The sequence below is a fragment of the Mandrillus leucophaeus genome, unplaced genomic scaffold (assembly GCF_000951045.1).
Source record: "Mandrillus leucophaeus isolate KB7577 unplaced genomic scaffold, Mleu.le_1.0 Scaffold616, whole genome shotgun sequence".
NCBI lineage: Eukaryota > Metazoa > Chordata > Mammalia > Primates > Cercopithecidae > Mandrillus > Mandrillus leucophaeus.
In genome coordinates, this window is record NW_012106653.1 from 1,448,335 (window position 1) to 1,475,628 (window position 27,294).

The window sequence follows — 27,294 nt, forward strand, 5'->3', positions numbered from 1 at the left end:
GAGGCCGAGGGTGCCGCCGCCAGGTACGCGAAGCCACCTGGTAGGGAGCAGGGCGCGCGCAATAATGGGGTCTTGCGCAGTGGCCGGCAGGGGAGAGGCGCGGCCGCCCATGGCCCAAGGCGTCAGGCGCTGCACGTGGAGGGATGTGTCAAAGGCTGGTTTGTTTTCCTTTGGGGAGGTAGTAACTGAATGGGGCGTCGGGGGACGGAGGGCAGGGTCCTCCTTGCCTGATTTGATGTTGTGATTGCCGTCTTAGACATGTGCATGCACTCGAAGCTCCCGTAATGGGAAACATTTGGAGGGCAGCCCGGGCAGGCAGATATTTAGTTTTAGCGCTTTCTGGCCCAGTTCTTTCCTTTGGCCAAAAGTAGTTTGACTGGTCCAAGTCAAAGAGGCGAGTTAAAAGACGTAGAGATGAATTGGAGGGGTCTACTTTCGGAGAATTATTATTTCTGTGAATAATTAGGAAAGCAAAGAAAAATAAACAAGATCTCTGCTTTACCTTTCATGAGGGTTGGGGACGGGTGGGTGGGAATAATGCCTGCTGTGTAAACACTTTTCATCGTTTCCTTTATATTAATCAAGGCCCACCAGACTTTTGTTGTTGTGGTAGCAAGACCGACTAATGCTAGGTAGGTAAATCATCTCGTAAAACTGAAGGTTGCTTTAAAAAATTCCAGTGGGAGAGTGACTGAAATCTGTCATGAAGTGTGAATTATATATTCAAAATAATCGAGCTGGGGGTGGTGGCTCAGGCTTGTAATCCCAGCACTTTGGGAGGACGAGAAGGGCAGATTGCCTGAGGTCAGGAGTTCGAGACCAGTCTGGCCAACATGATGAAGCCCCGTCTCTACTAAAAATACACAAAAATTAGCCGAGCGTGGTGGCAGGCGCCTGTAATCCCAGCTACTCGGAAGGCTGAGGCAGGGGAATTGTCTGAACCAGGGAGGTGGAGGTTGCAGTGAACCAAGATTGTGCCACTGCAGTCCAGCCTGGGCTACAGTGCGAGACTTCGTCTCAAAAAAAAAAAAAAAAAAAAAAAAATTGGTAGAAAGTGTCTACTAAGCACAGAGGATCCTGGCTATGAGTGCAAAGTACAGGAATAATATAAGAGCAGGATGTCCATGTTGGTCAATGAAGGCATTCTTCCATTTTGTTCATAAACACCAGTACCCTCAATGTCCTGGATCTCTCCTTTGAGTTGTTCATTCAACCACTATTGGAAAATGTGTATTGTACCAGACATTTTGTTACATGGATAAAAATGGTTTCTGCACTGAAAGAGCAAGCAGTCTAGTGGACAATTGTGATCCAATGTGACTGGTGCTCAGATGGGGAAAAAAGAGGTGTGCAAGGCTTCCTGGAGGAGCGGCCTGAATGAGACTTGGAGACCATGTAGGACCTTGGGTGGAAGGGGTATTGGCCAGGTGGAGAGTTGTTGGCACTAGGGGCATCTGGGAGTGGTCTGGGGTAGCTGCAGGTGAGCAGGAGAGGCCTAGGGTAGACACTGATGTGCTGGGAGGGTAGCTGGGGTTAGATTTGAGCAGGGATGGATGTCAGACAAAATGAAACTAAATTAGACCTGTTCCCTGCCCAAGAGAGAGCAAAGTGTAACTTGTGTCACCATTTGGAATCTGTGAAGGCAGAGAGAAGTGCCAATTGAGATAGGGAACAAAGACCAGGTGCAGTGGCTCACACCTGTAATCCCAACACTTTGGGAGGCCGAGGTGGGTGGATTACGAGGTCAGGAGATTTAGACCATCCTGGCTAACATGATGAAACCTCGTCTCTACTAAAAATACAAAAGATTAGCAGGGCATGGTGGTGGGCGCCTGTAGTCCCAGCTACTGGGGAGGCTGAGGCAGGAGAATGGCCTGAACCCGAGAGGTGGAGCTTGCGGTGAGCCGAGATCGTGCCACTGCACTCCGGCCTGGGCGACAGAGCGAGATCGTGCCACTGCACTCCGGCCTGGACGACAGAGCGAGATCGTGCCACTGCACTCCGGCCTGGGCGACAGAGCGAGACTCCCTCTCAAAAAAAAAAAGGAACAAAATAAGAACTATGAAAACATCTAAAAATCTAATAGGGGAATGATTTAGCCTATAAAAAAAGTTGAGATGTTACAAAAGATAATTAGAGAGAGAGGTGTTACAATAACGGTATTGATTTACTAATTGTTATCTTAGTAACCTGAAATGCAATGCCCAGAAGTGTCTAATTTTTCTTAGAAAATTGACTTACATGATCTAGCTATTTTTTTCTGGATATAAAAAGTAGACAACTAAGTATATTGCATTATGGTTTTATGACCTTTTATCCTTTATGAAGTGCTTATCATCCACTCACACTTATTTACTGAGCATGTGCTATGTGTAGGGTGCATCGTCATTGTTTTGCATCCTATTAGATGGCATTAATGCCATTGTACTGATGAAAAAACAGGTTCGGACTGGTTAATATTTCCAAGATTATAGAGTTGATAAGTGCCAGAGTTACAGACTCAAATCCCTACCCTCCTGCACCAAGTTTTCAGTCTACCCTTTGACTCATCCAGACTGGCTCTGCTTTTAGCTTTCTCCCATTCATCATTTCTATCTGTGACTTGAAAGAAGAAAGCTAAAATGATGGTTTTTAGGTTGGCGTATTACACAAGACTGGAATGGATATCCCTGTCATTGGCTTACGGAATCATGAGTCCAAGAGGATCTGAGTGAGCTTGACTGATAGGCAGAAACTAACAAAATGAGAATTTCACAGAAATGAATCAGTTTCCCAAATATAGAACAGAGGAATTACGACTTGAAAACAGGCCATTTGCAGAAGAATTTGAGTATCCCTAAGCTCAGTAAGTGCCAATGGTGTTCAGATCCAGAGGTCATTGACCAACAGGCAGGTCCTGTGGATGGGAATCAGAAAGTTAAGTAAGTAACTCATTTTACAAAGACGTATAATCAGGTTTCAATCCTAGAGAGCAGAGCCTTTAGGAAAGATTGTAATCTTCAAATATTTCAAGGATCATTTTGTATAGGAGGATGTTGAAATATTGTGTTGATGCAGAAGAAAAATTGACCTTAGAGAAGAGAGCTTTGATGATTCTATTTCAGATTAGTATAAGGAAAAGCCTCCTAAAGACTAAACTTTCCAGCGCTGGACCAGGTGGCTTAACAAACTTGTCCAGAGCTGAAAGGTTAGTCTTTCAGAAGCTTTCAGGAGGTGAGTTTCTTTTTCCTAAAAGTATTCATGCAGAAGCGGATTGGCTATCTGCCAAGGATGTTTCAGATGATTCCTGCCCTAGATAGAAATTTGGATTCTGTGACTTCCTCCTGTGACCCCATCACAACATCCTTTGCCATGTGTATTTCCATCATGTTATGCCACCCATTAACTCTTTTCTCATAGTATTGAGGGGAGACTGATTTCTTGAACCTTTCTAGCTTTGCTCTAATGTGAGTTGCCCTTTGGTTTCAAGGGAAGAGTGAAATTCAAAGAAACCCTGAATCAGTGCCTCTTTTCTGACAGCTTAATGCTTTCTCCATTACTGTCTTTTGATTTTTGTTTTTTTGGCCCCTGAGACTGCAGTCCTGCAGTCTGATTCCATCAGGCAATCCTTATTTTGGTCAAGAAGCAATGAAAAGTAAGAGTCAGCATCCAGGAAACGAGGAAACTGCTTTGCTAAACTTGAGTTGTGGTTGCCACAGGTTGGAGATGGGTGTTGGAGTACAGCAAGAGGGCATTTATTTTCTCATTCCTGATTTAAATACTAAAAGAAAATTAATCCTGTGGGATCAAATCAATTACTGAAATATCAATTGGATCTTAATATTAAAGAACATTATATGTTTCCTAATCCTCATCTCTTAAAGCAAGGGTATGTTTTTCAGCCCTTTCTTCATTTCTGCACCTAAAAATGAATATTGTTGGATGTTGAACTATATAATTTAATCAAGTAGGAATAAATCTCACCTGCATTTGAGAGGGATATTGGTGGATAAACAGCTAAGCAAAGATCAGCACTAACATCATGTTTAATTTGGAGGGGAAAGGGATACACATTATGCCAAGTGAAGAAGGCAGTCACCATCTATCAGAAACTAAACTTCAGTTTCTCACTTCCTTGATGGTACTGGGAAAAAAAAAAGGTTGATAACTTGTAGGAATGTAAGTTGTGGCATATTTTTAAAACTCAACTTTGTTAAACTTATAGCTCAATGAGTTTTGACAAATATATACACCCATGTAAACACTACCATTGAGATACAGTATACTTTCAATACCCCAAAAAGTTCCCTCAGGCCACTCTGCAGTTCATCACCCCCCAACCTCTGCTCCAGGTAACCACTGTTTGCTTTCCATCATGGACAAGTTGTTGTGGTATATTTTTAACATATCAGGAGGTGTTTGGTGGTAGATCTTTCTAGATAAAAGTAAAGGATAAATATAAACCCCAAAACTATAAAAACCCTGGAAGACATCCTAGGCAACACCATTCTGGACATATGAACGGGCAAAGATTTCATGAGGAAGACACCAAAAGCAATTGCAACAAAAGCAAGAATTGACAAGTGGGATATAAAGAGCTTCTGCACAACAAAGGAAACTATCAACAGAGTGAAGAGACAATCTACAGAATGGGAAAAAATTTCTACAAACTATGAATCTGACAAAGTTCTAATATCCAGCATCTATAAGGAACTTAAACAAATTTACAAGAAAAAAAAAACAACCCCATTAAAAAGTGGGCAAAAGACATGAACAGACACTTTCCAAAGACATACATGTGGCCAAAAATCATATGAAGAAAAGCTCAACATCACTGATCATTAGAGAAATGCAAATCAAAACCACAATGAGACACCATCTCATACCAGTCAGATGGTTATTATTAAAAAGTCAAAAAATAACAAATGCTGGTGAGGTTGCAGAGAAAAAGGAATGCTTATACTCTGTTGGTGGGAATGTAAATGAGTCCAACCATTGTGGAAGACAGTATGGCAATTCCTCAGAGACTGAAAAACAGAAATACCATTTGACCCAGGAATCTCATTACTGGGAATATACCCAAAAGAATGTAAATCATTCTATTTTAAAGACACATGCACGTATATGTTCAGTGCAGCACTATTTACAATAGCAAAGACATGAAAACAACTTAAATGCCCATCAATGGTAGACTGGATAAAGCAAATGTGGTACATATACACCATGGAATACTATGCAGCCAAGAAAAGAATAGGATCACATCCTTTGCAAGAACATGGATGAAGCTGGAGGCCATTATACTTAGCAAACTAATGCAGGAACAGAAAACCAAATAGTGCGTGTTCTCACTTGTAAGTGGGTGCTGAATGATAAGAACACATGGACACATAAAGGGGAACAACACACACTGGGGTCTATTGGAGGGTAGAGGGTGATAGGAGGGAAAGGATCAGGAAAAATGACTGATGGGTACTAGGCTTAATACCTGGGTGATGAAATAAGTACAACAAACCCCCATGACACAAATTTACCTATATGACAAATCTGCACATATAGCCCTAAACTTAAAATAAAGTTTAAAAAAGTAAAGGAGTAGATATTTTGTATCTCTTCTCCTTTTGAATAAAGTAAGAAAATTCATCATTTAGGTGCAGTGATTAATTTGGACAGCAGCAAAAATAACAACTGAGTGGAGCCAGTTTTGCTTGCTGCCAGTTGTTCTGCAGCTTATTATTTTAAGACTGATCCTACGGACTTAGTAGACTCAGAAACTGTTTCTGTGATATATTGTATCAAAACATTTGAAGAAGACTAGCAACGCCCTAAATTCAGTGGATGCAGCAGAATCAATATACCACCCTAGTAAAATTGCAAAGCTTCTTACGTGCAATTAGATTATGTTTTAGATGATTTTCTTTTGGTTGCTTGAATTTCCTCATTACGTACAGGCCTTATAGGACTGTGGTTCTCGAGCTGTGTACATACCACTGTTCCTCAAATCCCTTATGGGTGTGCCATCAATAATAATCAATCGTTACTTATTTAGAGTTTTCTTAATGTTGTTCACATAGTAAGTACTATATTAAAATAATTTGTAGGTTTAATGTTCTTGAAAATATAGTTTGAACTCAGTTTTGCTTACCAAATAAGCATGTCATCATTCTAATAAGGATCAGTTCATTTGACTTTCTACTTACCTTGCATTTTTCATCTGAAGTTAGAAGGAAGTCACATATGGTAGAAGCAGAAATCTGATCATATTTACTTTGAAGCCGGTCTATTCTTTATAAACAGGCTTCACCCTTAAAACTTTAAATCAGCAGTACCAGTAAACGAGTGGAAAACCTATAAAAAAGATATTGGTGTACACATTTACTTTGGTAGAAACCACATCTACAATTAAGACTTTCACCAAGGTAGAGACCAACTTGTTTTTCATTAACAGCTTCAGTGGTTGGGATGTACCCCTTTTTACTGTTTGAAAGACTGATGAGCGTATGGTTTCTGAGTCTGACTCATCTGAGTATGCCCAATCTCTGTTTCTTTGATATAACCAAATTCCTTAGGAAGGCGAAGAAAGCACAGAAGAGGTGACAGACGTGGCACCTTGTGGCTTCTGGAGCCATGAAGTAGTGAGTTGAGTAGGGCCCTGGAGGTCATTTATCCAACGGTTCATTTCACTGCAGGCTTCTGTTTGTAAATTTTCTTAGAAACCCCTTGATTTGATATGTTTATTCAATCTGTAGTTGTAGTCTTCTGGGGACTTATTTCAGAATAGCCCTTTTCTTTTCTATAAAGCAATGTTCAGCCACTAGTTTCCTTCTGCTTCTCAGGAATGTTAGAAAACTCAACACTTGGTGAGAAGGCGAAGAGTAAAGAGATGGTGTGTTGTAATGAAAATATTCTTTCATCCAAGGAGCCACAAGTTATTACCAGTATCTGATGGGTCTCTGGTTCATTAGAGATGAAAAATATGGCATCTAAAATCTAACCCATTTTTCAAAATCAGCAGGACAAATTAAAATACATGTCAAGTATAAAACAAAAAATAAATATTGTTTTCTTCCCAAGCATATTACCCCCCACTCCCACCCTCACCCTATTTTTCTTCAACCTGGGAAGTCTGTCCCAATGGCCTGCCTGGCTTGACCCTTTCTCTGTCTGCTTCATGTCAGGATAATCTACACTTTCTCCAACTTTTCTTCTCCTAATCTTTTGTTCTGAAAATAGCCAGGATGTTTGTTATGAGCTAGAACTAAAATAAAAATAAGATAAGGTTTACCCGTACAATGGGGTGCTATTGCTTATTTTGTCAACTGCCTAGCTTTAGCTGATGGAGAGAATAAGAATGATGTGTCTGTATAGGGTGAATATGGATTTAACTGAACCTGGGAAAACTTTAGGCTCAGAGTTCTCTTGCATATTTTTTTTTCTTTTCTAAGGAGTAGGGGCTGTTTGTAGAATTGGGAAGAAAGATTGGCAGCCCAGGGAGAGTTTAAATTATAGCAGGAATGCACAGAATAGATTTTTTTTTAAATTTTATGTACTTTAAAGTTTCTGTGTTTAAAGCTATTCTGTATTTTGAAAATTAATAGGCCTATGGATTGCAGTAGGGCATAAAATATCACTTCCAAATATGTACCTCTGAACTCTTATCAGAACTCTTATCTTATAATTACAATGTCATCACCAGTGGCCCAACTTCCTAAGGCTTCTGGGCCCCCAAGGGGGATTTTGTATGATTGCAAATGTTTGTCAGATTATAGTCTCAATTTAGTGTTTTTCTGCAGAGTCTGTTAGATCAGTACCTAAATCTAACATTTACTGCCATAGTTCATTTGCTAGGATGTGTACACTGATTTCAACTCCTTTCCACTCCACTCTCCCTAGAGTGGCAAATATAAGACACTTCCTAAAACTTCCATTATTCCTGTATCAGGTGAGGCTACCTAACAAAATTAGCTTTTTATTAACAGTCCAAAATCTTACTTTCTAAAACATCCCCTTCATTCATGGTCAGCAAAGACCATGACTGAGTTCTCCTCCTCCACTTTCCCTAGCTGGGTTTCTTTGAGGGTAGGATTGAAGAAGGCATAGTTCCCCAAGGTGTTGGAAAGATCAATTCAAATGTGGCCATCACTCCTGTTTCCTTGTTGTCTGGGAGGTCTTCTGCTGTTCCTCATGCCACTGGCCCATTCTGCTCAGCAACAGATGCCCATGCTAGCATCTGGCTTGGTATTGTGAATGCCAGTCAGGCGCTCTACCACCTGGAGCTGAGGGTGCCCCTACCCTGTTTCCTATGGGTTGTGGTGGCCGTGGAAGGGGCTGCATGCCACTCTCTGCTCTACTTAGATGGCCTCATACAGCTACAAAATATGGAGAGTCAGGCTATCACTAAATGCATCTCCAGCCTAACACTGTGCAGCTGTTCCTCAATTTTTTTTCAGTTGACCCTTTTTTTCTACTTAAGGAGTTGATGCAGTACATTTCAGGAAGAGCCTTTTCCTCTGTGCTTAGGGTGAATAGCTAACCCAGAAGGTTAGACTTGGTAGACAGGGCCCTAGATGCCTCTTAGTCCTTGTCTCTTTCTGAAGGAAAATTTCACTTCAGGGGTCAATAGAAGGGTAGGATTCCACTGTGTACAACTCCAAGGGGCACTCCTCCTCTGTAGGGTACCACCATAGTTGACTCAAAAGTGCGTAAGTAAAGGATTTGGCCATTTTGGGTAGATGCACAAGTGAGTGATTAACCCAGTTCCCTGCTTTTACAAGGTGTTGGGGATGGTCTATGAATTGGTAATGGCCACCACAGTTATGGCATCTGTCTGTAGGGGTGCCTCTGACACCAAGGCACCTGCCTCTGGTACTCCACACCTCTCCCCAAACAAATGTCATCCCACTAATCCTCCATCAGTGTGTCCCCCTACCTAATCTATACCTAGATTAGCCTACCTGGATAGTCTTCTACTCCTTTCCTGGAAACCACTCCTAGGTTTACACAAAGCCTCTAAGAAGTTCACCTCTAAGTTCACCTCCATATATGTTTATGTGTAGGTCTATACAGTTTTATGACTAGTTACTCTCTATGTGTGTAGGTAGGCAGGCAGGTAGGTGGATAGATAAACATCAAGTCACCAGGTTTGCTTGAGCCTGTTTCTTAGGATACTTGAATACTTGAAATAAAGTTCAGGACCAGAAATTTGGTGGTTGCTTTCTAGTTGATTGAATGATAGCACCACGATTTAACTGCCTATTTATTTCTAGCTCAGAGTTTACAAGTATTCAAAAGTTGTCATGTATCAATAACATTCATTCATTCATTTTATTCATTCATTCAAAATATTTAATGAGTGCCATATGTGACTAGAACCAGAGAGTAAGGCATGGTTCTCTCTCTCTTGGAGCTACAGTCTAGTAGGGGAGACAGGTAGAGAAATAATTGCAGTTCCACTAGATGAATGCTATTATGGAGACAGGCTTATTTATAAACCATGAAAGATCAAGTCCAGCAAGGGAATTAAAGGTTTACCAGAGCCAGGTTTCTAAATATCAGTAGACCCAGTCATGTCATATATTTCATGGTTTGGATTGACATGTAGAAATCTGGAAACAACTATACTGATTTAGCAAGCACTGGAGGATTTGTAAATAAAGTCCATGGCTCGCTGTGACTTTTTGATTTTTGAGTGGTAGTCTTTTTTACTGGAGGCATCTACCTGAAGTCGATGAATGCTGACTGTTTTGACTTCTCAGTAATCTGTCTTTTCTTTTTAGCCCAGGAAACAATAACAAACATGAAATTTAGTACAGAATAGTTTCATCTTCAGCAGAAATAAAATTACAAATGAAATACCTTTCATGCTCATGTAACTTGACCATTCTTAATACCTTAAACTGTTCAGTAAGTTCAATATGGAAATATGGGAAAGAAACACATGGGAAATAATCCTGGAATATCAAATGTACAGATTTTGATTGAAACTTGTTCACAGGACAGGTATGGAGAGGATGGGAATTTATGGGAAATCAGAGGGGGCTTTGTCTTAGACCTGCTCCCTTCTGTGAGGAATGAGACTGGGCTTTGTCTTACCTCATATAGGTACACTGTGGGCAATTTGTGTGAAAGCACTTGGTAAACTGTAAGGCATTTTACCAATGTAAGGTAGGATTATTATCATTATTTTAAAATCCCACCTTGGTGCCTGGAACAGTTAATGTGCCTCCTGAGAGTAACTTAAGCAATGAAAACAGTCTAGGATATTCTGTAATAGCTCTTCCTTAATTATGCAAGGAATCCTCTAAAAGCAATGCTGTTGAATTTTAAGATTCTGTTCTGCAGTTGAGTACAATTCAGAATAAAGTGTTATATTTTCTTGGTGTGACATAGCATCAATACATTCATATGATTTTTATTTAGCCACAACTTGACATTATGGAATTGTTTCTTGTTAAAATTACAAAACCATAGTGCTTTAACATGGCTTCTCTAAATTTTAAGAATCTAGTTATTTATGTTTTATGTTGGCCAAAAAGCACCAACTTTATGTTGACAGTGGATTGGGCATACATTTGCAGCATTGATAATGTTGAGCAAAACAAACAAGGGACAATTCTCCTAGGACTTCAAAATTACTTCTTAAATAAACCATGCTTGGAATATTTTACCTGAAAATTATAAATACATAGACTTATTACATTATAAAATATGAAATAGTTGTGTAAAATATAAAGCTGCAAGATACTCAGTTAAAATTTCTCATTTTCCAGATGAGAATACTGAGGTTCAGATAGTCTATGTTATTCACATGGGATCATTCAGCTGTTTAGTGGCGGAGTCAGGACCTGAATTGAAATCTCTTGACTTCCACTATAGTAGCTCTCCTAATATGCGAGCATGCAGAAATTCAAGTACTTTTATAAAAAGTGATACTGAAGTTACACTACTACATGTTCTCTGTTGTGTAATTTTATCTTGGTAATACTAAGATTGCATTTTACTTTTTGCTTAAAATTCCATGTGCTGCATTAGTGTTTATGTGAGAGGTAGAATAATTGCTCAGTTGCCAAGCTCAAGCAAGACAGCCTGAGAGTATCTTTTGAGTACCTCATTTGAGCATGAGCACAAAAATTAATTCTGAAAGTTAGGAAATTAGAGTGGCATTTAAATTGCTATATATATTTTTTAAGATAGCTACATGTAGAATATATTTGAAAATGCCACATTTACTGTACATGTTTTGAAGCATCCCCCAAACCCATTCTTCCTGAAGGTGTTGAGTCTGAAGGTACAGACTTAATCATCCATGAAACTGTGACCAAATGTAAACTTGCTAAGAAACAGTATAATATCCTTGCCCTAAGGGTAAAACACTCAACTCTAGCTTTTTCTCTTTCATCCTTGTTCAGACTACAATCATATTTCTTTGTTAGTATTTCCTCTTTGCATTGTGGTGCAGCTGACGTTGATAGATAGCATGGAGAAACTAAATTCAAAAATTAAAAAAAAAAAGGAGAGAAGAAAAAAAAAAGCTCTTGTACTGCTGGCTCAAAAATGTGTGCGGAAGGATATTTAGCTGCTCCCCCTGCCTCCCTACCACCCTTTCTTTCCTTGGGCTGCAGCTGCTGACAGCAGACACAACTGAGCTATAATTTGGCCACATTTGGCTCATGTAAATTGTGATAAACAGTGAGCCCATAATATTTATTTTAAAGACTCATTCAGTGAAGGTAAGTGTTCTTGACTTGTGTATACATGCTGGTAAATGGAAAGCTGCAGATGTGAAGGCCAGCTCTGAATTTCATGCCACACAATTAATACAGCTGCGTGATGCTCTGTTGTTCACAGGTGCAGGGGTGTTGGAACCCTGTGAAGAAGTGTGTAGCTAATAGCCCATACATAATTCAGAAGAAGTCTTCAATGGAAGACCCCCGCGGGATAAATGGACAGTCTGTAAGTAAACAGAATGTCAGTCCTAAGGAAAGAGTTACTACTTTTAAAATCATCATGGCATTTTTATTGTAACCTGAGTATCTGGAAAATTGTCAAAAGCTCTGTACCAATGTACCAATTTTTAATGATTTTGAAGGTTATGAATTAAGTAGTACACTGTTTCATCAGCCTAACCTAATTTATATCTTTTCTCAGAGGTATCAGTTATCAAAAGTAGAGCCATAATGGAAAAACCTAACCTTTAGTATTATGTAATTATACCAATATGCATAAGATAATTTTTAGGCTTACGGTTTCTTTGCCTCAGAGAAAGCATATATTTGCCTCATAAAACTTAATGCCAATTTTTTTTATTGTTTTATATGTATTTGTTTTATGAATATACCTGTCTGTGTGTGTGTGTGTGTTTTCAAAACAGGTGTTTAGTGAAGAAGTTTCACAGTTTGATGAACTATTGAATGGGCTTTAAAATAAGAGAGCTTTAGGTTATATTTTGTTTGTTGTTGTGAGCAGCAGAGAAAGGGTTCACAGATTGTCTACAGATTTGTATCAGGAAGAAAGAAAGCTACCTTTGGTTCATAAATGAATATTCCCAATTAGGGGTCATCTTACAAATAACCTTTGAGTTATTTAGAACTTGAATAATTCAATGAATTTTAATTTTATAAAAGCATACTTCAGTAAGTTAAAGTTGTTTTCTTGGAGAATTTCCATAACAACATTTGGGGCGGCATCCGTGACTTTGCATTGTAAGTCCCCTGACCAGATAAGATGCTTTCTGACCTGTGATTTCATAGCTCAGCTTTGTTCACAGTAGAATTCTTCCAAGCCTGAAGCATGATCTTTAGTAACACTGTTGTGGTTCCTGTAAATGTGTGTTTTACAAGACCTATTGGTGTTATGCAATAAGCCGGGACTGCTAATGGATGGGAATTTTAATAACAAATGGTCAAGTGCTATCAAGGTATCTTTGCAGTCACACTGTATATAATTACCTAGTGTATTTTATGGATCTTCTAAGTCAACTTGTGAGATAATTCACATAAAGCACTTTGAGATCACTTTGTATCATGTAGCTTTTACCCGAAACAGAAAATGAACTCAACCCATTTAATTCATTTGTTTGTTTGTTTAAACTCCTATGATGGGTCTGTGATATTTGAATTTATTAGGTTAAAATACTTTTGTAGTTCATATAAAAATAATGAAAAATAAACTCATTAGTAACTTCTTAACTGCCACCTTTTATGAACTCTGCTCCCTAGATGGAGGCAAGTTGATACATTGGAGAATCACCAACTAATTTAATAATAACTGCAAAGAAATGCTGCCAATAATGTTTCTTTTGATACCTTGCATTATGCAAATTCTAATTTAAGACAGAAGACATTAAGTAAGATTTGAGACTAAAATAACAAATAGGTAAGAAATGTAAAGATTAAAAGAATTTATTTGGCCATCATAATAAAAGACACGTGAGAGGGCAATATAATTGCGTCTCATTTTCTCCTGTTTTTGTTATGTGAGAACGAAGCATTTTCAACCTTGAAAGGTATTTGGCTATCTCAGAGGTGCAGAACAAGGAAGGGGTATTTCTCACGGGCAAACACTGTGTGGCACTGATTGAAGACTGTCCTGGCAATTTGGCAGCTGCCTGCTCAGCCAGGAGGGGTCACAATCTCTTCAGAGGCCTTCCTGTGATGCCTTGGGTGGGCTCCTCGGGCTTCCTTTGGCTCTCAGGTTTCTCCTTTCCTTTAGGAAGGTGGGGAGAGAGGCTCAAGATGGGAAGAGGATGTAGAACTTAGCTAAAAACATTAAAGTAACTCAAGAATATAAAGAATTTAAAGGTGGTTGTGCTACTGTACTCCAGCCTGGGCGACACAGCCAAGGCCCTGTCTCCTTAAGGAATCGAAAGGAGTCCTGGACCAGTATCCAAAGTGCTCACACTTCCAAACATGATTGAACATTCCCTTGCTCATCACGTTCATCTTTCACAAGTTTATGTCACAAAACATTTCAGCCATATTTAGAGTAAAAAACCCCTGTGTCCACTTCAACAGTTAACAGCATTCTGCCATTCTCATTCCATCTTCCCCCCACCTGCTCATCACACCACCACCGAAAGATTGCTGTTTTCCTTTATAGTTTTCTAAGATAAAGTGTATATGGATTAAAAGGCACAAATCTTAACTGCCCCATTTTGACAAATGGATGTAGCTGTGTAACCTACACCTTGTGTCATAAATTGGAACATCTCCATCTTCCCAGAAAGCCCTCTTGGACCCTTCACCCTCAGCACCTCCCCAATACTCATCCTCTGACCCTACAGGCAACCACTGTTTTAATTGTTTCCACTTTTCCTCAGTTTTGCCTGTTCTAAAAGTTCATGCAAGTGGAATCGTCAGTGTGTTTCTGGCTTCCTTCACTTAGGACCATGTCTGTGAGGGTAATCAGTGATGTTGCATGTGTCTGTAGGTTATTCCTTTTTATGGATGAGTTGTATCCATTGTGTCCATGATATATTCTAAAAATATATTAAATATATTCCAAGTATTTCTCTGGGAACCTTGATGTGTGCATCTGTAAAATGAGAAAAGTAAAATCCATATAACCTAAGGTCCTTTCCAGTTTTATTATTTTATACTTCTTTCTTACACTCTGTAGCTCTTTGCTCACAGAATTACACCTACTAATGGTGCATTCTAGATTGTACCTTTTCCAGTGAGGCTGAAATACTTGCCTCCATAAGCATATTTCTGATCAAAGGAATCAGACCTTTGATCTTGTCAGAAAGATGATATTAAAGACAAAATAATACTTCTTGAAAGTTTTTTTCACACAATGCCAGCTTACAAAGCATATTTGTAACTCTCAACATGTGCTATTATTAGTATCATATTATGAATCTTTATTGCCGTTGTAAACAACAATTCTTTCTCAAGTCTCAATGGTTCTTTCTCTACTCCATACATACATATATGACAAGATCGAAAGAGAAGGTGGCAATGCCTCTTCATGTCTTTCTTTCAGCTCAGAGCTCTGGGCTGAGGAGGAGGCTGACAATAGCTACCAGTGTACTTTTGGCTCCATGATGTCTGGTGAGCCTAGGGAGTCTCTCTCTCTGTGGGAAAGGCTACGAGGAGCTTCCCTGTGCTTTCAGTGGATGGGAGGGTGGCAGTGCAGGGAAGCCCTTAAACAAGGGTGTGTTCATTCCAAGGGTGTGTTCCTTCTTCACCACTGTCACTGTGAGATTTGAAGCTAAAAATTCTGAGGGGACTGATGATACTTGAGGAAGGGGAAATAGCTAATCGTATGAACATTGAAAAGTGCAATATTCCTATCATATAGCCTCTTGACCCTAGCAGAGCTTTGGCAATATGTCTATCCTATGATGAAAGACCATGGGCAGAGGTGAAGCTACTTCTTATTTTGATCCTACGACCCTGAGTAGAAGTGTTAAATCAGAAAATCCACCTTTCTAATTCTGGAAGGTTCTGCTTATGTGTCTCCTGTATTTAAGAAGAAGCAGTAACACGTGTGATTTTGTAACTTCTATCCACTCGTCTCTTCACTTCATGAGGACATCATGGAGAGGAGGAGGTTTGTGGGCTTTCACATCATTTCTGTCATGATCTTGCCACTCCTCTATTCGCCTCTGAGGGGTTCCCATCTGGATGAGCACAGTTCCACTCTCTCAGCAGCCACGGCAGTGAAACCACTGACACCTTAGTGGTATTGTCTCCATCCAAGGTAAACACTGGAAACACAAGCATCAAACAGCAGAGCTATAACCACTTCTTTCAGCTTCTTTAGTTTACAAGGATTTCTAGAAAGAAATCATGTCAAGATAAAAAACAAACAAACAAACAAACAAAACAAAACAAAACAAAACAACCAGAACCTACTAACTTTTTTTAAAGTGAATTTTGAAAATAAATCATTCTATTTTCCTTATGAAGTTGTGAGGCCTGCAGTTAAAAACCTACCACTCGATAACCCAAAACTTGTGTCTGAATCAAATAGAGAGCCTAGTGTTTTGGAAACTACCTTTTAGATTTGAAGTCATAAGACCTGATTTTACCTTTTACTAGCTGTATGACCTGGGGCAGATTTATAAGCATCAGTCTCTTCTGCTATAAAACAGAGATGATAATATTTGCCTTCTCTGATTTAAAATCACAATTTTGTAGGTCAAGTGGGATCATGCATTCAAATGTTATTTGAAAGCTGAAAAGTACAACATAACTCTAATGCACTTTTTATTGGAAACATCTCTAGAAAAATGTGACCACGAATAAAAAATTATCTGGCCACCTGCAAGTCTACAATACAATTTAAAAAATGTGACCATCACACCTGCATCAGGTATTATAAACACCAACTCTGCTTATATTTGATCATGATGTTGTCAGCGCATGCATTGGGGGGTGGAATTAGGTCTCCTAAGACTCTAAAAGGAGCATTTTGTTATAAATGTTAGATACTTAATTTATTTTTCTTTCAAAAGTTTTAGATGATGATATTCTAGATCTTGGAATAATTTTATTTTAGGGCTCCATTGTACTCTCATAACTGTACCTCTTGTGCCTCCTTTAAGTTATGATAAATTTGAAGTGCTAAGAACAGCTTTTGCTGAGATGCTGGGTTTTGCAAGAAAACTATTAAATAAACCATGTATGTACCTTATTCCTGTACTTGGAGATTCTAGAAATAAAAGGTGACTTTTAACCAAACTGGAAAAATTAATTATTTATTTTTTAATAGAAAGAAATCCACCCTTTAGCAGAAGTTACTAAAAGTAGTTATACGAGTATAATACACATGTAGAAGTGAAATTAACTGGGAAATTTTATGCTAAATCAGGGTTTCATTTATTCAGCTTCACCCCAAGTGAGATTTTATATAAGTGAAACTTTTAGATAACTTACTTATAAAACCATGGAATCCAGAGATTTACAATTTCATTTTTTAAAAGCAGAGCATCTTTATTAGAAGCCTACATTCTTTTCTTAGAACTTCTGTAACAAAGTACCACAAAGTGGGTGGCCTTAAACAACAGAAATTCATTGTTGCACAGTTCTAGAGGCTAGAAGTCCAAATTCAACATGGTAGCAGGGCCATGCTTCCTCTGGAACCTGGAGGGGAATCCTTCCTTAGCTTCTGGGAGTGTGCCGGCCATCCTTGGCTTTCTAGGACTTGTAGCTGCAGCACTTCAATCCCTGCCTATATTGTCACATGGCCTTCACCCCTCTTACATCTGTGCCCCTCCATGTCTTCTTATAAAGACACCAGTGAGATTGGATTAGGGCCCATCTTAATGACCTCATCTTAATTTGATAACGTCTTGTAAAGACCCTATTTCCAAATAAAGTCACATTCACAGAGAGTGGGGATTAGGATTTCCACTTATTGTTTCTGGAGAGATACAATTCAACCCATAACAAAGATGAATAAGAGTGTGGGGCCTAAACACTTATCTTTTTGCCTGCCTATCCCTCTCCTGTCTCAGCACCTTGAATAACTAGTTTATGTGGTTGCAAGTAATGGAACTTACCATGAGCTGGCATAAGCAAACAAAAGGAAAGTCTTAAAAAAGAGGGCATCTGGGGAATTCAGGTAATTTTTTTTTTCTTTTTTCCTGCATGTTTTATTCAGTCCTCTTTTTGTTTATCGACTGGCTTTCTCTGTTCCCCTTGCACAGTACTGGCTAACCACCATGGTTTATATATTACTGGGTCGTCCACCATGCAGGAAGAAAACCTCTGACCAGTCCTGAATGCATCATGATCCTGCACCTGATAGAGCAGGTCACTGCAGCAGAAACACCACAGTTCCCAGAGGAGGGGCTGGGCCGACCACCCAATAATTGGCTGTTGGGATGGACCGTCAAAAAACTCCCAGGTTGAGATCACTGAAGCACCAGTTTGAAAGCACATATCTGATCCTACCTCATCATTTTACAGATGGGGAGATTTAACCCTTGATATGCCATCAACTATAATCTAACTATTTGATGGAAAAGCTAATAATGAATATATAATTATTTTCCAATACTTAAGGTTTTTAAACAACTATCAGTTACATGCTGTATCTCTAGTATACTAATTTTTCATCTTTCTGTTTATCTATCTGATAGCAATGATGATTTGCGTTTTTGGCATGAAGAAATAAGGCCTAGAGTTGGGGTAGTCTTTTTGGATGTGATGGGTACTCGGCAAATAGATAATAACTTGAACTTAGGAAAGCAGTTAGGCATAGTGAAGAGAACCTTGACGTGGATTCAGAATTCCTGGTTCTGAGTCACAGTTTATTCTAAGAATTCTTTCAATAAATAACTTCATGAAAGTCATTTCAATTTCTATGCCTCAATTTTGTTTTTTACCAGTAGAGATAGCAGACCTATATTGCTGGGTCCCCAGGATGAAGAAATAAAGATACCGTATGCCAGAGCACTTTGTATACTGGAAAGCGGTATATACAGCCACTAGCGTCAAGGCCAGTGAAGCATCTTTTTAGAAAGGGCAGGACATTTCAAGTCAGACACATCTGCTTCAGTCTTAGCTCTGTACTTGGGCAAGTTGTTTTCGCCTTTCCAAGCCTCAGTTCTTTCTCATTTGTAAATTAGGCATAATACCTTTCTTGCATGATTGTGTGATTAAAAATAATGTATGAAAGACATACCATTAATGAGAGCACAGATTCTGGGCCCCAACTTCTTGGGTTCAAATTTGAGCTGGGATGGCCTCACTAGTCATTATTTAATTAAAATGTATTTGACTGGGGGAACGAGGTACTATCTGTTAACTTTGATGTAACGGACAGACATTCACAGGGTTAAGATGAGGTTATGACTTGGAACATCAGACCATGCTGGAAGGAATTAGGCAAATTTTTTCATTTGAACAGGCAAGGCTGGCTTGGGCACAGTAAAGGAGCCCAGGATAGAATGTGATCTGAGTTTCAAAAAGACTGGACGTCAAAGTTCACATTGGGCACCAGGTTGTATTAGCAGTTGGGTATTTTCAGTAAAAAATAAAACCTTGACAGGAAAATTACTCCAAAGCCAGGACAGTGACATGTTTATATTTCCAGGGCCAAACACAATGTCAAGCCCTCTACGTGCACTCAGTAAATGTTTGTTTATCTGAGCTGGCCAACATCTTGTGTTCTGGTGTAGCTCACTTGGTCCATATGCACCAAACAGATGGAGTGTGACAAAGATGAAAATTGCTTGTGGCTGATGCTGGAAAGAAAGGAAAGAGGGGCCCTAACCATTGAGACTCATTGCCCCTGGCTGCCTCTGATCTGGAACTCTTAACATGCAGGAGTCTGAGAGTTTAAAGAACTATGAACTGGTGTCAGTGAGCAGCTAGCAATCGTGGCATGTGGATCTCTCTTTCTGAATAAAAGCCACAGACTTTAGGACTTTGTTTTTTATGTGTGTGTGCGGCGGGGGGCAAGGGCTAGGGTGGGTGGTTTAAATACTTAAAAGAAAAAGAAATCTGGTAATCACCAGAAGTGTGAGCTACAATAAGAAAGCCATTTTAGTATAGCAGTAATACAATTAACTTATTCTATAAAGGACCAGATAGGAAATATTATAGGCTTCCAGGGCCAGAAAATCTCTATCACATGCATTCACCTCTGCAGATATGGCATGAAAGTTGCCATAGACATATGGAACAGAGTCCCAGAATAATGTTCATGCATGTAGATAAAAGGAGGATCCATGCATTGTTTTGTTGTTACCCCAGTCAGCCCTTCCTATCTGCGGATGGGATGCAGAACTTGTGAATAAAGAGGGCCAACTTAAGGGGCTGGGGAATCCAAGGATTTTGCTATCTGTGAGAGTTTTGGAACCAGTCCTCCACAGATACCCAGGGATGACTGTCCCTACATGCAAGGTGGGTCTACAATTGTGCGCCCTCTCCTTTCAAGATTTCTCATTTTGTTCCTATCATGCTAGCCCTGACATCTTGAATATGACTGTTTACTCTCTCTGGGCCTCATTTTCTTTATTTGTAAAATGGAAAATTTGGGAGAAGATCTCTTCTGATTTTAACACAGTATGATTCGACTGGTGTCCTTATTGTATTGGATTAACTGAAGTTATAAAGTCTTTGCATCACAAAATAAATGTGTGGTGGTCACCAAGTGATGGGCAGGAAGACCAATCATCAAAATCAAGCATCTGTGTGAACTCAAGTACTCACTTCAGTGATCCAGTTCCATAGTTCCAGGATTGCATTTGAACCCTAGTGTGATACGTTTCTATATTTCTAAATCCTGCTTCTCTTTTTTTTCCCCCAATCTTCTTCATCCATCAGCCAATGAATCTTGTTGTAGAACCCATAGTATATCTTTATGTTGGCTCTAATGTGATAATGATTCTTTGATGTCCACATTTCTGTGCATCCATAATTTTATTTATGTCTAATATAATATACAATGTTCCTATGATTAATTTTAAAACATGCCTAGAATAGTGATGAAGAAGTACTTCTACATTTTGTATCCTCTGCCTAGGATATGCTTGTGGTGATTTTAAAATACGTTCACAAATTCTTCGCTAATCCTCCCTTTAAGAGATGGAGCCTCGTAAGGGGCCCTTTGGATGAACCTTCTCCTTGAGTGCCGTCTGGACTTAGTGACTCAATTCTAACAGGGAGAAAAAAATAGCAGAAGTGACAGTGGCCACTGTGGACACTAGGTCACAAAGGCCCCTGTGGTTTTCTCCCTGCTCTCTATTGGATCACTCACTCTGGGGGAAGCCAGCTGCTATGTTGCGAGGACACTCAGGCATCCCTGTGGAGGGGCACATGTGGCCAGGGACTGGAGCCTTCCACAACAACCTTGGGAGTGAGCCATCTTACAAGCAGATCCTGCAGCCTCAGTTAAGCCTTCAGATGACTGCAGCCCCAGCAGACAGCCAAGATATGTTCTCATGAGTCCCTGAGCTAGTACCACCCGGCTAAACTGCTCCCAGAGTTCTGCCCCTCAAAAATTGTGTGAGATAATGAATCTGTAACACACTGGTAGATAACTAATACAGGGATCTTATCAACCTATTTTTCCATTAAAATGGATAATCAGTATTTTTGAAGAGAAGCAAAGCTTGATCATGAATATAATTAATTTTATTAAAATAGCATACATGCTATATATAACTAATTATATAAACATATGTAATTAGATAGGTATAATTAATATGACTCTTCTTTCTCCTATTCTGTTTTATGCAGAATCTATCACTGGGTGTTTTTGTAGACTGGGTACATTCAGATGTCAATTTATTTATCTTTATCTGCTCCTCTGAAACATTATCTTAATTCTTCACACAATAAATGCTTTGAACTGCTAATTAGCATATATTTTATTCTAGCTTGTATTGTTCACCCAAACTTAAAAGTCTGTTTGCCTTCTAGGCCATGAGCTGTTTGAGGGCAGAGAATATGCAAAAAAAACCCACCCTCCCTCTGACACTCACTATTTCACTATTTTGCACATCTATGTGCAAAATGTTTTGGTTGAATGAGTGAATAAGTACAATTGCCTGGAGCCAAGGTTTTGTAAACAGAAAAAGATCTTCAGGCCTGCTAGTGTGGCAGCTTTAGCCCCCACTTGTCTCCAGGGAATCAAGCACCTTTGGAAACAGGCCAGGCTCAAGTTTAGAGGTTTTTTTGCTCTGCCAGGTTTCATGAAGGTAAGAGGTACCCTAAAAACAAACACCACTGCTATTAAACATCATTAACTGGAACTCCATTAATTGAAAATTTTTGATAATTTGAGGATGAGGTTAATTTTATAAATGTTCCTTTATAAAAACAGGATTATAAAGAAGTTAATATAGATTAATTTAACTTACATACATGAATACACGAAATTAGGTGGGCAAAATATGTTAACAATCACATACCAAAAATTTCATGTGCTTTGTGCAAATAAATTCTATTCATTGAAGAAATTTTTCTAAGGTACTCCACTAGATTAAATTAGATCAATTAATGTTTATATTTCAAAGGAATTCATGAAATTTCCTTAAGTGGTCTCCCAAATTCAAACAACATAAATTAGACTCACATTCTCATATTTTTAAAAAAATTTTGATTTCATGCAACTCTCTGACTTTGTACTCCCATCTTGTATCAATAAAACAGTAACTGAACTTACATTCTTACCACGTTAATTCAGTGCATACCTGTGAGGGCAGAGGAGGGAGCGTGGGTTTGTCAGGCAACAGAAGGCTAGTGTTGGAGCCCTGACTCAGCTGCTACCCAAGTGTGTGCAAGTCTCTGATCATCTCTGAGCCCCCATCTTCATCTCCAAAATGAGGATCATATTTCAGTACTGGGTATCTCAGAATGGTTGTGAGGATCCAAAGACAATCATGATGCCTTTAGTCAGCAATGTAGTAACATACAAACTCTACATGTTTATCAAGAGCATATCTCAAAAGACAACAAATGTGTGTGTTTTTTTCCAGGCAGTATTCCAAAACAAAAACAATACTTCCTGTGTCCTCCTTAATATTTTTTCCTTCTTTCTGTAAGTAAAAAGGGAAAAGAAACTTTTTTTTAAAATTACTGATTTTATTTAATTGTTTTTTTTTTTCATTTTGAAATATGCTATCTATAGTCCAAAGGGATGCCAGAGATCGTTGTACTGGGTCATACAAATATTGCAATGGATGACATTCATTCACCCATTCTTGTGATTGCTTAATTCAGGTATAAACTAAAATTCCATTCAGGGATTCCAGAATTCATGGTAATTTATTTTGATGTTTAGTAATACTCAAATTTTTATTATATCAAAAACATTTGGCAAAGTATATAGTATGTGATGATTTCTTTCTTTAATGAGGCTGCTGTATTTCTTTCAAAGTATAGCTATTGCAGGGATGTTTTTCAAGAATGAAATTTTATGCTTTGCATATTCAGGTATTAACTTTAATACTAGTGATATTTTACAAGTCTAAAAATGAATGCTGGGTTTGGGATTGATTATTTAATATAACATTTCTAATTTCTATTTACAAAAATTAGGTTTTTCTGTCATAAGGAAAAATGACCGAGTACACGTTTTACTTTATTCATTCTCAGTGCTCACATTGGTGATTTTTAGTGAGTGTTTGTCTAAGTTTCTGTGAAACATTAACACAATACCATGATTACCTGGCCTCATCTGGTAAATTGGGAAGGTTAACTTTAAATGAGTTCAAAAATATTTTGTGTGTGAAATTATGTATCTGAAAAATGTTTCTATTTGGTTAGTTATGCCTGCGTTGACCACTTGTGTTCTCAAAATAGGAAGCTGTTGGTGATTAAATGGAACTCAAATAACTCATAAATTTCATTCATAAAGTTGGCTTTTATTAAAGTTCATTTGTTAAATGTGTTATATTACACGTTAGAATTAGTTGTTTGCTCAGCTTCCAAATTACTTGGGGAAAGAAATATACTCACTATTTAGTATGGACTAACAAAATTAGATCTGTATTTTAACTTCATCAATTTCATTTTATTTTATCTAGCCTTAAAAAAAAAAATGATTTTCTTTCTGTTTGCCCTAGGAAATTTTTCTAAAATATGGTATCTCAAAATTGATATACATCTTTCTTACTCATTTGGAATTTAAACTGTGAGCCAGGCTGCCATCTTAAAACAAAATTGTAGCCAATGAAAATTTTCAAATGAACATATGATCTATTTATGACATTGAATGGGGACTATAGTTCACAGAACCATTAGTAATGGCAGCAAGAGAAATAACAGGGCTACTTCACACAAGTGTGCAATGAGATTCTATGGTGAACTTCTCATTACTTTGAGCATTAGAGTCCTTTGAAAGTTACATTAACTTTTTGGGACAAAGGTGATTGATTTGCTGTAGTTGTAACTGAGGTTAGTGGCTTTCACCTTCACTACCAATAAAAGCTGAATAGATTTTTGGCCGGGCACGGTGGCTCATGCCTGTAATCCCCGCACGTTGGGAGGCCGAGACGGGGGGATCACGAGGTCAGGAGATTGAGACCGTCCTGGCTAACACAGTGAAACCCCGTCTCTACTAAAAATACAAAAAATTAGCCGGGTGTGGTGGCAGGCACCTGTAGTCCCAGCTACTCGGGAGGCTGAGGCAGGAGAATGGCATGAACCTGGGAGGCAGAGCTTGCAGTGAGCCGAGATACGGAGCCACTGCGCTCCAGCCTGGGCGACAGAGTGAGACTCCATCTCAAAAAAACAAATAAATTAAAAAAAAGAAAAAAAAAAAGAGCTGAATAGAATTTTATATTACTTTGGAAGACTAGGCCCGAAATTCTTGTAATGTTCTCACTCACCTTAAAACATGAGAAAAGATAATAAATACTAAAGGCACTTGTAAACGTAGAAAAACAAGTTTCTAATCCTATAATGAAAAGTTTTAACATAAGTGTATTTTGCTACCAAATGAAAATATAAATAGAATTGCATATTAACTTGTTTCAAGAGTCCTTTCAAGTTGTTGCCAAAAAATTTGCTTGAGGTCAGGTGCAGTGGCCCATACCTGTAATCCCAGCCATTTGGGAAGCTAAGGTGGGAGGATTGCTTGAACCCAGAAGTTCAAGGCCAGCCTGGGCAACATAGTGAGACCACTCTCTACAAAAAATAAAAACATTAGCCAGGTGTGGTGGCATGGGCCTGGAGTCTCAGCTACTTGGGAGGCTGAGGTGGGAGGAGCACTTGAGCCCTGGAGGTCAAGGCTGCAGTAAGCTGTGATCACACCACTGCACTCCAGCCTGGGTGACACAGAGATCCTGTCTCAAAAAAAAAGTTTGTATTGATAGCAGAATTTTCCATACATTATATATTTTTAAGTCATTAAACCACTAACAGTCCTTAAGCACTACAAGTTACAAAAAGAGATTAAATCAGCTGATTTTCTTGGGAGAGATTAGTTCTATTTCTTTGGATATGTCCAGTGCCTATTACTACAGAAAATAAAGAACATGTATTAGGCACTTACTATGTAGCAGAGACCATTCTAAGCACTTTACATATATAGCTTTAGCTCATTACTGCTCGGTGATAATCTATTGGAGACCCCTGCCTAGAAAATAAGGTGGAACTGGATTACTTCTAAAATCCTTTCCACTGCTGAGATTTAGTGAATTCATGATTTATTACCTAGTGCTTAATGAAAGAGAGTAAGTGGGGCTATAAGGATCAAGGTGGTTTTTCCATATTTAAGAAGGCAAAATGCATAATGCTCTCTGCTGTTCCTTTGGGCTTAGCATATAATTTTTAAGAAACCTTGCTATATTTTTCCAGAAAGCTTCACATAAAGCACATACAGATTATAGAGACTTTTGATATTTCCATGCTAGTTTTCAAGCCCTCTACGAACCCCATAATGTAGTAAAGGCCCTTAATTCTTCTTAATATTTAGCAAAATGACATATGATCCATGATTAAGCAATAAGCTTTATAAGCTTTAGTTTGTCATAAATTAACTCAAGGAGCTTATCCTGTTTCTTTTCTTTTCTTTTTCTTTTATTATCTTTCTAATAGAAGTTCAGATTGACAGTTATAAATCTGAACTTAAAATGGGCTGTCTAACTGATTACTTGGTGACTAAGTAATAAAAACCTTTGAAAACGTGTGCAGCCTTAAGAGAAAAGTATAACAGAGTTGTGCTTGTGAAATGCTTGGGAACCATTGACTTATGGTTTGTAAAGCAATTCACTTAACATTTTTTGCATTTGGGGGAAAAAAGAAGTATGTTTAGATTTTGATGGTTTAAAAATATATGTTAATGGGGGAGGGGGGAGGGATAGCATTAGGAGATATACCTAATGTAAACGACAAGTTAATGGGTGCAGCACACCAACATGGCACATGTATACATATGTAACAAACCTGTATGTTGTGCACATGTACCCTAGAACTAAAAGTATAATAAAAAAAGAAAAAAAATAAGATTAATGACCCCCAAAAAATGTATGTTAAGAGACCCTGTTTCACCATTTAAAGTTTTACAGAAGAGAATTCTACAGGGATTTCTCTGGTTAATAGATGCATGCATTTCCATGCATTATACTTTTAGACATTTCTGTAGTGAATCTACAGATGCATATATATCATTTCCCATGTGTAGTTCCAAATTTTTCAAAACATTAGACTATGAGTATCTCAGTTAAATTAAAATGAAACTCACAAATATCATGATCTTACCCTTAATTCCATGTCACTGAAATGTGAGTGGTATTGAGGACAGATTTGAGATATGACTGAAAACATTATATTCAGCCATTTTTGTAGTTTTTCTTCTCAGTATTTATTGATGCTCTTATTATTAATTTACTATATATATATCTACTTCTATTGTTCATTTCCATCTATTATTAGTCATACTATGTGTCTTCTTTTTGATTCAGTTCTAAGTAATGCTGGCTTAATTTGAGTTAGAAAAAAATGAAGATTTTTTTTTTTAAAAAGAGCGGACCCAAGTGTAGGATTGGAACAATACTTAACCTATTGTGTCCAGTCTTGTGATAAACATTTTAGTTTTAACTGTCAAATTTAATTACCTGTTGAGATTCATGGTACTTTGGGAACCAGAATATATTTGCAGCTAACTACAAAGATAATGTAATTGCAATTCCTTATGTAAGTTTTAAAATGACATGTGTTAACTTTCTTTCATTTTTGAGAATACTGTATTTTAGGTTATTTTACGTGTATGTATTTTTGAATGTAAAAAAAAAGTCACAGCGTTAGTCTTTATTTCCGATCTTCATTATCTCAACTGTTTTAAATGCTTCGATAGCCTTAGCACAAGTTGATGAGGAGCTAGATCAGCTCACTCAAGCTGAACTCTGGCCCTGGGGGTGTGAAGGTGGGGAGAGGAAGTGTTCTTCATCTCTTTCTCAGAGGTGTGATTCTGTTTACTTTGGAAAGAAAAGATACCAGTATCTCCTAAAGTGGATTAGACGTGGGAAGACAAGATGATACATTTGCATTATAAAGTCTCAAGCAGCTGTGAGAATGCAGTATGTGTGAAATTTCTTACCTTCTTAAAAATCTTGATAGAGTTGTAGTTAAGCTCTTAACAGTCAAAAACAAACTGCCAATGAAGTTTATTTTCTTTTTTGCTGAGTTTTCTGGGCCATTGTTCCGCTTGAGGGGCCCTGTTTGTTAGTTTTGGCTCTCGACTTCTCTTCCTTAAGGATAAGCTCTCCTAAGGCACTTGTACAGCGCAGTGCTCAGGGACTGCCTAGCAGTTTCTTCACAGGCCCAGCTAAAGCATAATTCAACTGCATGACTTCCTGCCTCAGCGGAGGGGGTGGCCAATGAGGGGGTTTGTATCTGTAATGTAAATACATAGTTG

At 38.4% G+C, this 27,294-nt stretch overlaps 1 protein-coding gene across 1 annotated transcript in view; it reads left to right on the forward strand.

The window, feature by feature from the left end:
* Positions 1-7: 7 nt before the first annotated feature.
* Positions 8-27,294, forward strand: part of EYA1 (EYA transcriptional coactivator and phosphatase 1) — a 346,385-nt gene continuing 319,098 nt past the window's right edge. The window contains exons 1-2 of the mRNA XM_012000091.1: positions 8-23; positions 11,824-11,928. Of these exons, the coding sequence (XP_011855481.1) occupies positions 11,896-11,928 (33 nt within the window). The 5' untranslated portion in view covers positions 8-23; positions 11,824-11,895. The remainder of the gene's footprint in view (positions 24-11,823; positions 11,929-27,294) is intronic.